Genomic DNA, 14,573 nt, shown 5'->3' with positions numbered 1-14,573 from the left:
GACTGAAGTGTTCCGGGTTCGATTCCGGTCAAGGGCACATGCCCAGGTTGCGGGCTCGATCCCCAGTAGGGGGCATGCAGGAGACAGCCAATCAATGATTCTCTTTCATCATTGATATTTCTCTCCCTCTCCCTTCCTCTCTGACATCAATAAAAATATATATTAAAAAAAAAAAGCAAATGTACAGCTAGTCAACCTTTTGGAGAAGATGAGTAAGAACAAAGCCAGTGTGGTTTACTGGAAATAAACCTAGGAGCATAGTTACACTGTTTCTTGTGTGTGCTTTTTAAAATTATTTTATTATTATTATTTTATATATATTTTTTATTGCTTTCAGAGAGGAAGGGAGAGAGATAGAGAGATAGAAACATCAATGATGAGAGAGAACCACTGATTGGCTGCCTCCTGCAGGTTCACCACTGGGGGGGATTGAGCCTGCAACCCAGGCATGTGCCCCTGGCCAGAATCGAACCTGGGACCCTTTAGCCCGCAGGCCAACGCTCTATCCACTGAGCCAAACCGGCCAGGGCTACACTGTTTTGATAGTACAGGAACTGGCCCCCACCCACTTCCCACTTAGATGTTACAGTCCTACAGGTTTGTGTCTTCCTGTCCCTTCCCTACCTAAGACTGTGAGGTGGGGAAGGTGACAGCAGCTGTCTCCATTTTTCCATGGCCACTGACCAGCCTGGCCACATAACACCGTCTACTGGACACCACCGCAAACTCTCAGCCACCCAGCTCATCAGCCGTCTTTCTAGATTTTTTTCCACTGATGTGACCCGTGTTCTTGGCCACAGCCCTCATTTTCAGTACCTCAATTTCCTCATTATTTAAGTGACTTGAATGACCAATCCAGGTTGAATTTTGCTTCCTTAGGAGAGAAAGTGTTATATCAGCGCAAAATAAATGTCTTCAGATGTCTATTGGAAATAATTAGACCTTAGTAATTCACCAGATATCTAATATTTATTTAACATCTACTTTGTGTACATCACGGAGCTACGTGCTTCTTGCGAAGGTTTAGCAACTGATGCTATATAGCCCTAGCTGGTTTGGCTCAGTGGTTAGAGCATCGGCCTGCAGACTGAAGGGTCCCGGGTTCCATTCCAGTCAAGGGCACATACCTGAGTTGCGGGCTCGGTCCCCAGTAGGGGGCGTGCAGGAGGCAGCCGATCAATGATTCTCTCTTATCATTGATGTTTCTATCTCTCTCTCTCTCTGAAATCAATAGAAATATATTAAAAAAACAAAAAACAGATGCTATATATATTGCTCAGGAAATGTGTCTTTGAAAAGTTAATAACAATAGTTATTCAACAGTTTAGCCAAAACCGGTTTGGCTCAGTGGATAGAGCGTCGGCCTGTGGACTGAAAGGTCCCAGGTTCAATTCCGGTCGGGGGCATGTACCTTGGTTGCGGGCACATCCCCAGTGGGGCGTGTGCAGGAGGCAGCTGATCGATGTTTCTCTCTCATAGATGTTTCTAACTCTCTATCCCTCTCCCTTCCTCTCTGGAAAAAAAATCAATAAAATATATATTTAAAAAAATAGTTATTCCATATTTTAAATGACGAATGCCTAGTCAATGTTTGTTTCTTTTTAAACAATAAGAATTTAAATGCACCGAAGAGATAAAAAGGGAAGGACTTCTTTTCTAAGGTTTTGCAGGGACTAGATACAATGTTAGCAATAAACAATGAGTCCCTTTCTCTCCCGTGTTTATTCCTTTGTCAAGTGAAATAAAGACAACAGAATCTCTAACATCACAGGCCTCTGAATTCTATTCCGGTGCGTCCCGCCGCAGTGAAGGATTTCTGAATTTCTCTGTGGCTTTCCCCTTGGCATTGCGTTTCCTTCCGCCAAGTCATCTTAGCAGAGAATCCGTGTCTGTGGGCCAGTCCCTTTCTGTCCAGTGGGCACAGCTATCTCCAAACCCACCCTCCTATCTTCACCCCAGTGGCTTTTAAACTGCTCCCGATTTTAGAAATACCCTAACCTCGGCATATTAAATATTCAGGGACTCCAGATTCCCAGAGCCTCAAAGTTAACGCTGTGCAAAGCGGCGCGAGTGCGTGCGTTTCCATGGTGCCGAGCCAAAGGGATGGCAGGGTGTCGCGAGCAGCGTCACCGGAAGCGGCTCTCCTGCCACTTGCCTTGCACGAGGGCCCACTTGCCGTGAAATATTTTGAAAACAGAGAGCTGAAGTGGCGATCACACCAGAGCGCCAACAGGCGGAAATGAGGATGCACGGAGCGCGCCTGGCAGAAAGCGAGAGGTTGGCGGTTTCTGCAAAGGAAGAGGATGCGTGGTACACCCGGAGGGAAAAAAACCACGCGGCGGCCGTTGTTTAGAGACCTCCAGAGGTCGTTTCCTTCCCCCCCTCGGGTAGGGGGGAGCTCCCCGGGGGCCGAGGAGGCAGCCCCCCCTCCACCCCCAAACCGTTTCCGGGATCGCAGCCGCTCCCCTCCCGCCCCAGGAGCAGGGCCTTCCCAGGCCACGGTTCCCCGCGACCCAAAAATAACTGCACAGATGTGAGGACCAGGGCGGTGCCAAGGCCCGCCTTATCGCTGACAGCCAGAGCCTGGAAACCTAACCCCGCGCCAGCCTTTTATACGGGGTCCCCGGAGCCCCGCCCTAGCAACCTCCCCTAGCAACGCCTCGCCCCGGCGCTCCCCGCGCTATCGGCCTCCGCCAGGCTCTTCCTGTTCCCCTCCCGCTGCCAGCTCGGCTGGGCGGGCGGCGGGGGAACCACGTGACCTGCCCCAGGAGAGGGGCGGGGCGAGCGGCAGACCTGAGGGGCGGGGCCGCCGGGCGGCTGGATGACGTCATCAAGAGGCGCCCCGTCCAGTTGTGTCGCAGCGGCCCAGGGAGTCTCTGTTTCCGGGACTGGGGGAAATGGCGGAGGCGGCGGCGGTCGTGTGGGTTCGCGGCCCCGGCGTTGGGTGCAGGGCGGTGCGGGATGTCTCGGCCGCGTGCTCCGTCCAAGACCTTATCCACCGCCATTGCCAAGATCAGGTGAGGTTCGCGGTTCCCGGAAGGAGGGGGAAGGAGCCGGCCGGCCAGGGGACCGACCGGGTTGGATGCGAGAGGGGTCTGGTCTGGAGTGTTTGTTCTTTGGGGCTTTCGGGTTTTTTAAGACAGAGGGTTCCTCCGTTTTAAGGTGCTTCAAACTGATCCTGAGGGCTCCCTTTGCTTTTTGGTGGTGATGGTGGTTTTCTCACCCCACAGAAAAGGGGAAAACTCCGCTCACAGACGCCTAGGCCAGCCCTCAGTCCGGACTAACAGAAGACACTTGGGTATTCTGTATTTTCATTCCTAAATGGGCCATTTGGACCAGATGACTTTTGAGACTCATTTTGTTACACTCGTTCTGTGATGATCTGATGTGGTCACATTTTGTCCACAGATGAAACATTCCAACGAACTCCAGCCTAGAGGAGAAGTAGATCAGATCCAAACCCAGGCCCAAGGATGGTTGGGGAGGGACATGGATTCACCTGGTCACTCTCTGGCTGGGACAGCCAAACACACGTGTCTGTTGAGGGTATGGATTGTGGGGTTCTCAGGGCCTGTCATTAAAAAAAAAAAATGATTTCAGAGAGGAAAGGAGAGGGAGAGAAACATCAATGGTGAGAGAGAATCACTGATGGGTTACCTCCTGCACGCCCCACTCTGGGGATCAAGCCCACAACCCGGGCAGGTGGCCTGACCTGGAATCGAATGGTCAGTGCTAGTGGAGCAGGGCCTGTTATTTAGATGTTTTCACCAATCATTTGATAGTCTCATTTGTCCATGCATATTTTTGAAAACCTATGTTGAACTTCTAAAGTTACATGTGTGGTTTCCTTAATTATTAAGCAGGCAAGCTTTTACCAACTAAGATATTAAACCTGTTCAGTAACCTAAAGAATTGAGTGGTCTCCCTGGATCTAATTTTAATGTTGGCCCTTGATCTAGTATTACTTTTCTTTTTTTAAAAGTTTTTTTAAAAAAAAATATTTTTATTGATTTCAGAGAGGAAGAGAGAGAGAGAGAGAGAAACATCAATGGTGAGAGAGAATCATTGATGGGCTGCCTCCTGCACATCCCACACTGGGGGTTGAGCCCACAGCCCAGGCATGTGCCCTGACTGGAATCAAACTTAGGACCTTTCAGTCCGCAGGTGGACGCTCTATCCACTGAGCCAAACCGCTAGGGTTTGTTTTTCTTTATTACCACACTGCATCCTTGCTTCCTTAGGCTGTTTCCTCTGCTCGTCACTTATAAGCTTAACACACGTTACGCCAGTCTAAACCAAATCTTGGACAGGTTCCATGGAAAAGCAATGTGTGTTTGCAAATAATGTGGTTTTTCAGCTTTCCCCTTTTTCTTCTTACACTGCAATCCAAAAAAACACAAAAAACAAAATAACAACAACTGTCAGAGCTGTTTTTGACCCTCTGAATGGGGAAATGTTTTACAAAATAATTGGATTATTTTTTTCATGAAGCATTCCATATTTATTTATTTCTCAATAGTTCACTTTTTTTTTTTTTTAATGTTTAAGTCTTGGTTGTTGAAAGTGTTGCATATGTCCCCTTTTTTCTCCCATTGAACCCTTCTAGCCCGCCCCCACCCCCAGCCCCGGCCTTCACCACCCTATGTCTACGCATATATGCACACAAGTTCTTTGGTTGATCCCTCCCACCCTTCCCTCTGACCAAAATAGTTGGATTTTAACATCTCTGATAATAACTCTTATCTCGTGAGTGGTTTCCAAACAATTGATCCAAGGTTCAACCAGAAGAAAAAAGGGCATGTAATGTTTGTTGCATGAACGAGTGGTTCCCATTGAAGTAGCTGTGTGGTATGGTTCAGAATGCACGTTCATCGTTCCCACTTCAGGAAGAGACCAGTATGGAATGCTCTTGTCCTCTCTGATGGTGTTGAGATCTCTGCTTTCTTGACGATGTAATTGTAATCGCGTACTTCTTAAGTTCCACGTAACGTTGGAGACTACTTCTCTATTGTCTTAAGTTTACAGCATCAAAAATTGGTTCAGAAAGACTTAGAGTTTTATCATTTCTTTTCATCACTTGATCTGAGAATACAGAGTGGCTTTGGGGGCGCGTGGGCTTCTGCAGTGCTTGGCTGTAGTTCGGGGGGAGGCCAGCTGAGCAGACCAGCACTGGCTGCCAGTCGGCCCTGAGACTGTTGAAGCTTATCTAGGGATATTGAAAACCAGACCCTTGTCTCCCTCCTTCCGATCTTCTTGTCCTTCTACCTACACTTCTCAGGATGGATATTTTCACTTTTAAGTTGGGGGCCAGTCTTGATTTTATCTGTTTCAAAAAGTCAGAGGACGTAGGGCCTCCAGAGTTACCAGATCTACGCCCTGTATAGTCTTTTGCCTCGACTCTGAATGCCCATTAGAGAGGGACAAAGAAGCAGTTTTTATTTTCACCCAAAAGATGAAAACTTCTTCTGTATATCGTGACTATCAGGAAAATATGGTACGCAGAATACATCACATGACATGAATTTTTTCTTTTACTGGTTTTATTTATTTTATTTTTCATTTTCAATTAAGTAAGTATGAATTGAACACACTATCTGCTTGTCACTGGAGTAATAAGATTACAAGCTAGGAGCCTTCCTGCAAAGAACTTGTATTTTCTCGTAAACAGCATTTTTAAAGGTCCCGCTTGTTCCCAGGGTGTTCCCGCGGAGTGCTTCTTTGTGACGTGCGACGGCTCGCTGGCCGACACCAGGGACACAGTGCGGCATGGAGCTGTGTACAGTTTGGAGCCCAGACTTCGCGGTGGAAAAGGAGGTAGGACATGAGTGTCGCCTGCTTGCCGAGTTGTGTCACCTCTGCAGATGCATTAAAGGGAAAAACTCCGGGTCCCTGTACTCTGCCAGCCTTATGTTTTGCCTTATGAAATCCTTTACTTACCGGGTTTTGAATATATTCTCTCTTGTTCTTTCTGAGGGAGATGCTGTGTGATATAGTTCCCACCTTCTCCAGCTGGGTAGCTCCTAGGCAACCGAGGCGCTAAAGCTCTTGGGAAGATGGATGGAGAGAGATGGTCCTTATTCTGTCCAGTTTGCTGAAGAAAGCATGTAAAACATCCAAATCCGCTTTATGAAGATTTGGTCTCATTATTGTACTTCTAAGGAGGTCTTAAGTCACTTTATGAAATACAACTGTTCACATGTTGGAGTAGATTAAGGTGCTGGTTGTATTAACACATCTAAGAAAAGAGAAGAAACTAGATGAGCGAACACTAAATATGCACAGTTCTTAGTCTTTCTCCCCATGCACTAATATGCAGTCCCTCCGCTTTCTCAAAATCTACCGTCATTTTCAGAGAGCGGGCATCTCAGAGGATCATCATCCTGCTGTTTGAAATTGTGTCAATAAGAATGAAGTGTGTGATACCAGCCAGTGAGACCTCCAAATTGATGATACACGCACCATGCATATCAGAAATATAAACTTGTGTTCTCATTTATTGTTATCAGATTCACCTTTCCTTTTAAACTCACTATGAAATCTCACCATCTACTTTTTAAAGGTCCTGATCTGGGAATCCTGTGTATTTTTTTTGGCACTGGGTCCGGGCCTTTAAAATATCTCAGTGGTGCAGGTACAGTATTTCAGAAGTAGAAGAGGAAGCAGGAAAGGCATGAGGTTGAATCAAGTTCACTTTGACCTTTGTTCCCTGGGTTCGAATCTTGGTGTCCATTTCCTTTATTAAAAGAGAAAAAGAAGCCCTGGCCGGTTTGGCTCTGGATAGAGCGTGGGCCTGCGGACGCAAGGGTCCCAGGTTCGATTCCGGTCAAGGGCATGTGCCTTGGTTGCGGGCACATCCCCAGTAGGAGGTGTGCAAGAGGCAGCTGATCGATGTTTCTCTCTCATCGATGTTTCTAGCTCTCTGTCCCTCTCCCTTCCTCTCTGTAAAAAAAATCAATAAAATATATTTTAAAAATAAATAAATAAATAAATAAAAATATCATTTATAAAAAAAAAATAAAAGAGAAAAAGAAAAAGGAAGCAGAGTTCACCTTTGACCTTCTGCTGCATCACTGTTTTCACGAGTTCAGCACTTACCGTCCTTGAACGCTTGTTAACCCGCTCTCCCCACATGTGTTTGCTCAGGCTTTGGGTCTATGCTCCGAGCACTCGGTGCGCAGATTGAGAAGACAACCAATCGAGAAGCTTGCCGGGACCTCAGCGGCAGGAGGCTACGAGATGTCAATCATGAAAAAGCGTAAGATGCCGTTTGTGTTTGTTTTTCTAAAATATATTTTTATTGATTTTTTACAGAGAGGAAGGGAGAAGGAGAGAAAGTTAGAAACATCAATGATGAGAGAGAATCGTTGATCGGCTGCCTCCTGCACGCCCCACACTGCGGGGATGAGCCCGCAACCCAGGCATGTGCCCTGACCGGAATCAAACTGTGACCTCCTGGTTCATAGGTTGATGCTCAACCACTGAGCCACACCAGTCAGGCTGTTTTTGTTTTTGTTTCTAGCAGTGGTGATGAAACACGCGCCATGCATATCAGAAATATAAACGTGTGTTCTGATTTATTGTTATCAGATTTACCTTTTCCATAATTTAATAGTTATCTCTAGGTCTTAGTTAACCCCGTTACAGTATGCTGGTAGTAAGTGAGGCACACCTTTCTGAGGGAGCAGCACAGTATGAGCAAGAGTGTGTCACTTTGTTGGGGGAGGAAATACATATAAGAGAGCCATTCAGTTACATCTCTTTCTCCCCTCCCGCAGAATGGCTGAGTGGGTGAAACAGCAAGCTGAGCGAGAAGCTGAAAAGGAGCAGAAGCGCCTAGAACGCCTGCAGCGGAAGCTGGCGGAGCCCAGGCACTGCTTCACCAACCCCGACTACCAGCAGCAGTGCCACGAGATGGCTGAGCGCCTGGAGGATTCCGTCCTCAAAGGTGGGGGTGAGGGTGAGGGGTCCTCGGTGTGGGCAGCAGGCACCCTGAGGCCAGCTGTTCCTGACTCGCCCACACTGCACAAAGGGGTTTTTCAGGTTTCTGGGGTCACAGGCCTCTGAGAATCTATTTTCTGTTGTTGTTGTTGTTAATCCTCACCCAAGGATATTTTTCCCATTGATTTTTTTCTCCTTTTCTCAGTTTTCTTTCTTTTTATTTATTTATTATTTTCTTTTTTCATTGATTTTTAAAAAAATACTTTTATCGATTTTTTACAGAGAGGAAGGGAGAGGGATAGAGAGTTAGAAACATCGATCTGCTGCCTCCTGCACACTCCCTACTGGGGATCAAGCTTGCAACCGAGGTACATGCCCTTGACCGGAATCGAATTCGGGACCCTTCAGTCCGAGGGCCAACACTCTATCCACTGAGCCAAACTGGCTAGGGCTCCATTGATTTTTAGAGAGAGTGGAAGTGACAGGAAGAAATAGAAACATCGATTGGTTGCCTCCCGCTTTGGGGCCCTGACTAGGGCCGGGATAGAGCCTGCAACCAAGATAGAGCCTTTGAGCGCAGTTGAACCCGGGACCCTTAAGTCCATGGGCCAGTGCTGTATCCATTGAGCCAAATCGGCTAAGGCCGGACCTCTGAGATCTGATGACAGCTGTGCAACCTCTCCCCTCAATATTGGTCACAGTGTACCTTACAGCCCAGGAAAAAAAGGACCTCAAACCCACATAGCATTTGGTATCTTTAATGCCTGAATCCTGTGGGCCCCGGTTAAGAACAGTTTTTGTGCTTCATCGGGATAAGTTAAGTCTTTAGGAGGTGCCTAGAGCTTAACATATTTGCTTCCAGTTTTAGGTTAGTTTTTGGGTTTTTTTTTAATGGTTTGTAGTAAGAATGATGGCCATGAACTTTTATTAGAATCCAGAGCATTATGCTAGGGCTCTTGTGGGTACAACTGAATAAGAAGGAATATTTCCCGTCAAAAAGGTTCTGGCACAACAAGGGAAAGACAAATGCATGCAAATAATGAACACGAGGGGTGAAGCGTTGGGTGTGGGGAGGGCGAGGCCTGACCCTGTCGGCCTCAAAGTTAACCAGTTGGACATTGTGCTTTATAATGCTGGTTCAGGTCCAGCATGCTTACTGTTTTACTTCGGTGTGAATTTGAGGTTAATCTCATTTTCACCATCTTGAATATGATATCTTATGAAATTTAAATCTAGAGCTCTAGATCGCCGCTCTTTTTGCAATCTGGATTACTTAGAGTCTTTCATTAGACTTGGTCTTGATAGTAGACACTGAGTTGTTAACATTTCTGGCTAGGTATGCAGGCTTCCTCCAGCAAGGTGGTATCAGCAGAAATGGGGGAGACTCGGAAGCGGCCCAACAAACCCGAAGCAGACAGAGGATCCAGTGCCCCGAAAAGGAAGTGCTTTTGGTAAGTCTGTTTCATTTTCATTCCAAATTGATCCTGGAGGACTGCCCTGGGGCATGGCCTCCTGGTTCGTCTGGGATAAACACATCTTTCAGTGATCACTGATCGCAGCTCCGACATTTCCCCGCGTGCTTCCCCCTCCAGAGGTCAGTGATTGTCACGTTGTACCCACCAGTGGTGGTTTCCACTGTGAGTGCCATTAATAGAACCTGAAGGACAATATTTTCCCGTACATGAAAGATCACACAAACTGCTTTATGCTGGAATTACTGTTTGGTGTTGAAAGGGTTAACTTTCAAGAAGTCCAAGTGCAAATGCCCGAGCTGTCCTTGCCAGGTGGCTCTGTGTTTTCCTGGGGTTTTTCACAGTCATAATCGAGGTCTTTGGTCGCTTTGCCAGACCTCTCTTCACCGCCCTTGCACTCGTGGGTCAAGAGCACAAGAGGACTTTTCTTAGCCTTTCTTCTGCGCGCTCTCCCGCCCTCCCCAGCTGGTCCTCTGGTTTCCAGCTCCGTTCCCTGGGGCCATGTTCTAGATAAGTCCAAATGGATCTGGCTTCCTTGTAGGCCTGCCCTTGGGGACAGAAAGACAATCATTAACCAAAGACCATGTAACTCTGTGAGTCCAGCATAGAAATTTATGTGTTCGTTCTGAAATGGGCATGAAATGTTTCTGGAAGAAAAGGCATTGTGTGTTTCTTCTAATCGGGTTTATTGAGGTATAATTTACATGCAGTCAAGTGAACCTTTTTTCACGGAACACTTCTAATAGTTTAAAAAAATACAGTCACGTAACCACCACCAAAACCAAGATACAGAATCTTCCCATCACCCTAAAAATTTCCCATGTGCCCCTTTGCAGTTAATTCCCTTCCCCTGACCCCACCCCGGCCAACTGCGATCACTGGTACAATGTTTGTTCCTGCGGCTTTATCTTTTCCAGAATGGCATATGACCTTTTGTGTCTGGCTTATTTCACTGACCACAATGCTTTTGAGCTCTGTTGACAGTATTGTATGTATCAGTAGTTTGTGCCTTCTTCTTGCCAAATATTATTGCGTGGTGTGGCTGTGCCACAATTGTTTATCCATTCTCCAGTTGAGTAATTTCTAACGGTTGAAATCTATACAATATGGGGAGAAAGCTTTACCTGGACTCAGTTTTGTTTTACGAGATTCACAGCTTTAGAAAGGACACCCTCTTGGATCTTGGGGATGGTTGGTTCCAGTCTCATTGAATTTCCCCCCTTCTGTTTATGCCTTGGGATATCTTTTTCTGAAACTTAGCTCCTCTCCCTCTCAGGTTAGATATTTTTATTCAGACAGAGTCTGATCCCTGCCCAAACCACGGCCCCTTTTCAAGTAGCAGCTGTGAGTGGCGCTAACCTTTCTGTGGTTTCTGACAGGCTGGGCATGGAAGGCCTGGAGGCTGTGGAGGGGTCCAGCTCTGACAGCTCCGATGACGACAGCGACGAAGCCCCTGGCACCTCGGGAATGAGCTCGCCTGCTCCGAACAAGGACAGTGCCGGAGTGGAGAGCGCAGGCGCGTTTCCCGGGAGTCCTCAGAGGGCCGGAGTCCTGAGCACAGACTGTCGCTCACCAGAAGCACTTCAGAGCCCCGGCGCTGGCTCTGGGCACGGTCTTTCAGAAGACCTGTGTGCCCAGGGCGGGGACACAGCTGCGCAGGAGCGTGTGGAAAGCAAGGGGGCTGCAGAAACGGAGACAGCCCGGGAGGAGAAGGAGGCCGAGAGGAGAGGACCTGTAGAAGCAGCGGCAGCTGGGCCCGGACCGAGGACGGAGAAAGAGGCAGAGGAAGTGACCGATGGGGAGCGCGCTGCCAGGGCAGCACCTGGGGAAGACAGCGAGAGCATTCCCAGCACCAAACGGGGGCACAGCCAGGCCGGAAGCACAGTAAGTAATTGGGGGTCGTGTCTAAAGCCAAGTCCGTTTAGGCTCCACAGAGGCAGTGAAATGAAGGCGCTTTTCCCATCGGCTGCTCAGTGGGAAGGCTTGTTCGATCATCAGAGGTAAAGTGCAGGTTGATGGTGGTGATGCTGGTCTTGGCCCCTAAGAACCCTTAGACTTTTTTGTTAGCTCCAGAATTTGTGTGTTTTTTGCCACTAGGTGGTGTCCTTTCATTAATTCTATGCTTTTCACATGTTAATCTGAATTTGGATGTATATCCCAAATTATAGCATAATTGTATTATTTGTTCTTTCTTAGTAATGCATTCAATCGGGAGCCATATTAAGGTAGATGGTACTTGAGATTTGATGAAAGGAGCCTGTTTTAAATATTTTCTCTGTTGTGTTATTCTCCCCTCAGGCTTTGGGTCAGGAATCTGTAGATTTGCTGGCCTTCAGCTCCGTTGCAGAAATGGAGTCGCTGGGTCTGGAGAAGCTCAAGTGCGAACTGATGGCCCGGGGGCTGAAGTGCGGGGGCACCCTCCAGGAGCGGGCCGCCCGGCTCTTCTCCGTCCGGGGCCTCGCACCGGAGCAGATAGACCCCGCGCTGTTTGCCAGGCCCCCGAAAGGGAAGAGGAAGTGAACTCGTGAGCGGATGTCCTGTTCTGTCTGGTCCAGCACGTACAACCTGCCTAATGGGGGCTCCTGGCCCTGATTCTTGTTGATGCTTAGCTGACTTTTTAACGAGCCAGTTCTAATCGGCCGCTTTCCCGTTAGGGCATTTATAGAATTAATGGGTGAAACCCTCTGAGCCTGACTTTGTGGGAAGGGTTTTTAATAACAAATTTAATTTAATAAACATAACTATTCAGATTTTTGGTAAGTTATATTTTCAGGGGATTGTTTATTTTTTTGCATCTGAGTTTTTAAATGATTTCCTGAAAGGGAGCCAGCCGTACCATACTTCTCTCCCAGTGTTAGCAGGGATCCTCTGTTCATGTATGGTTATCACAGAAAACAGCTAGTCACTGAAAGGTCTTGGGCAAAGCTGGATGGTAAATAGTTCTTTAGGAAGTCACGTGGCTATTCAAAGAGATCACAGGCTTAAAGTCGTAGCGAAAGAAAAAACATTTTCTGTGATCCCAAATTTTGTTGAAATTTGCCAGATCGATTCAGTGGGGGCAGGTGGGAGTTAGTAAGCGTGAGTGAAATACATATGCTCAACATTTGGCTTAATCTTTCTGAGAGTGGTACAAACTGCATTTGATCTTAGATGTGTGGAAAAGGCTAAAGCTTCAAGAAGAACTGTGTTTTTTTTCTTTTATGATCTTTTAGTAATATTTTGGATACTTGCCTTGTTTCATGATGATAGTAACAACCGTATGAAGACATTGCTCTTCGTTTTTCTTGGTTTCTATTCATTTTCTTGGTTTGAACTATATCTGAACTCCCCTCCCCTCCCTTTTCTGTAATGTTTTAAGTTTTTATTTGGGCTCAAATACCATTCTGTGACATGGTCTGGCCAATCCTTTCATTGTTTTTATTTTTTGTCTTCTGGTATTCTTACAGTAATTTCTTTGTTTTTTTATTGATTTTTTAGAGGAAGAGAGGGAGGTTGGGAGGTTGGGAGGGGGAGAGAGAGAGAGGAACATTGATGTGAGATCAGCTGTCTCTTGCATGCTCCCTACCAGGGATCGAACTCGAAACCTGGGCATGTGCCGTGACTGGGAATTGAACTGGTAACCTTTCAGTGCCCAACCAACTGAACCACACCAGTCAGGGTTCTTTCTTTTTTTGTGTGTGTATTGTTTTTGTTTTTAATTTTAAAATTTTTTATTTATTTTTGGGGGGTGTCTTTTTTTCCCCCCAAAAAAATAAAGAGTACATGGGTACACTTTCTGAATCCTCACATATTCGACAATGTTTTTCTGTTGCCTGTGCATACGCAATATCTTGTTTTTTCCTCAAACAATAGACATTTGCTGTTATTTTCTGGTATATGGTATTGTGAAAGAAAAGCTTTATGCCTGTTTTGAGTTTCTTTTTTTAGTGTATATAATGGGAGTTTTTCTCCTTAGACACTTCAATATTTTTTCTTTGTCCTTCAAATTAAAAAATGTCACCAAGATCCCTAGCTAGTTTGGCTCAGTGATAGAGCATCAGCCTGCGGACTGAAGGGTCCTGGGTTCGATTCCTGTCAAGGGCAGGAACCTCAGTTGCAGGCTTTTCCCTGGCCCAGGCCCTGGTCACGGCGCATGCAGGAGGCAACCAATCAATGTGTTTCTCTCACATCAATGTTTCTCTCTCCCTCTCTCCCCAGACTTTCTAAAAATCAATGGGAAAATATCCTTGGGTGAGGGTTGAAAAAAAAACAGATGTCCCCAGATTATTTCTAGGTCTGGTCTCTTCCTTAATATTTCTTAGTATTGGGTGACCCTTTTGAGGTCTGAAGACTAGCCTTCTATTTTAAACTATCATTTTCCTATTAATTGATTATTGCTTTTATTCTCTGCCCGGTTCCCAGGGAACCTCATTTTCTGTTGTATCCAGTTTGCCCTTTGCCACGCCTCTTGTGTTTGTCAGTTCAGCAGTTACGTTTTTCCCTTAAAAAAAGCTTTCTCGCCAGGCCGGTGCAGCTCCGGGGTTGAGTGGTGACCCATGAACAGAGGTCCCAGGTTTGATTCCTGACCAGGGCACATGCCCCTGTTGTGGGCTTGATCCCAACAGGGGCATGCAGGAGGCAGCTGATCTATGTGTCTGTCATGTATGTTTCTATCTCTGTCCCTCTCCCTTCCTCTCTCTCTAAAATCAATAAAAACGTATTTTAACAACAAAAACACCTTTCTCACTCTCAGATGAGTCCCTCTTCCTGCTTGCTTCTGTTTGGTTTTTTAAAAATATTTTTTTTATTGATTTCAGAGAGTAAGGGAGAGGGAGAGAGAGACAGAAACATCAATGATGAGAGAGAATCATTGATTGGCTGCCTCCTGCACACCCCCCACTGGGGGTCAAGCCTGCAATCCAGGCATGTGCCCTTGACCAGAATCGAACCCGGGACCCCCCACCTCCGCAGCCTGACACTCTATCCACTGATCCAAACCAGCCAGGGCTTGCTTCTGTTTTTATAGATGTGTTCTCTTGAAACTCTGTGTGTATGCTTTAAGGATGTGGTATATCTTGTGATCCCGCAATTGATTACAATTATTCCTTTTTTAAGGATGTCCAAATGTGCGTGAATGGAGGCCTAGGGTGGAATTAGGGGTACGAGGGGTTTGGTGGGGCCAGT

At 46.6% G+C, this 14,573-nt stretch overlaps 1 protein-coding gene across 1 annotated transcript; it reads left to right on the top strand.

The window, feature by feature from the left end:
* The first annotated feature begins 2,860 nt into the window (after positions 1 to 2,860).
* On the top strand, positions 2,861 to 14,260 carry SDE2 (SDE2 telomere maintenance homolog). The gene is made up of 7 exons (XM_079763792.1): positions 2,861 to 3,017; positions 5,697 to 5,814; positions 7,144 to 7,255; positions 7,776 to 7,945; positions 9,275 to 9,389; positions 10,790 to 11,294; positions 11,709 to 14,260. Exons 1-7 carry the CDS (start codon positions 2,898 to 2,900, stop codon positions 11,928 to 11,930), a joined length of 1,362 nt encoding a protein of 453 aa, XP_079619918.1. The 5' UTR covers positions 2,861 to 2,897; the 3' UTR covers positions 11,931 to 14,260.
* The last annotated feature ends 313 nt before the right edge of the window (positions 14,261 to 14,573 follow it).

Source organism: Cnephaeus nilssonii, assembly GCF_951640355.1.
Source record: "Cnephaeus nilssonii genome assembly, chromosome: 23".
Lineage (NCBI taxonomy): Eukaryota > Metazoa > Chordata > Mammalia > Chiroptera > Vespertilionidae > Cnephaeus > Cnephaeus nilssonii.
Note: the sequence above shows the minus strand (reverse complement) of the source record. Positions and strands in the feature narration are given on the sequence as shown.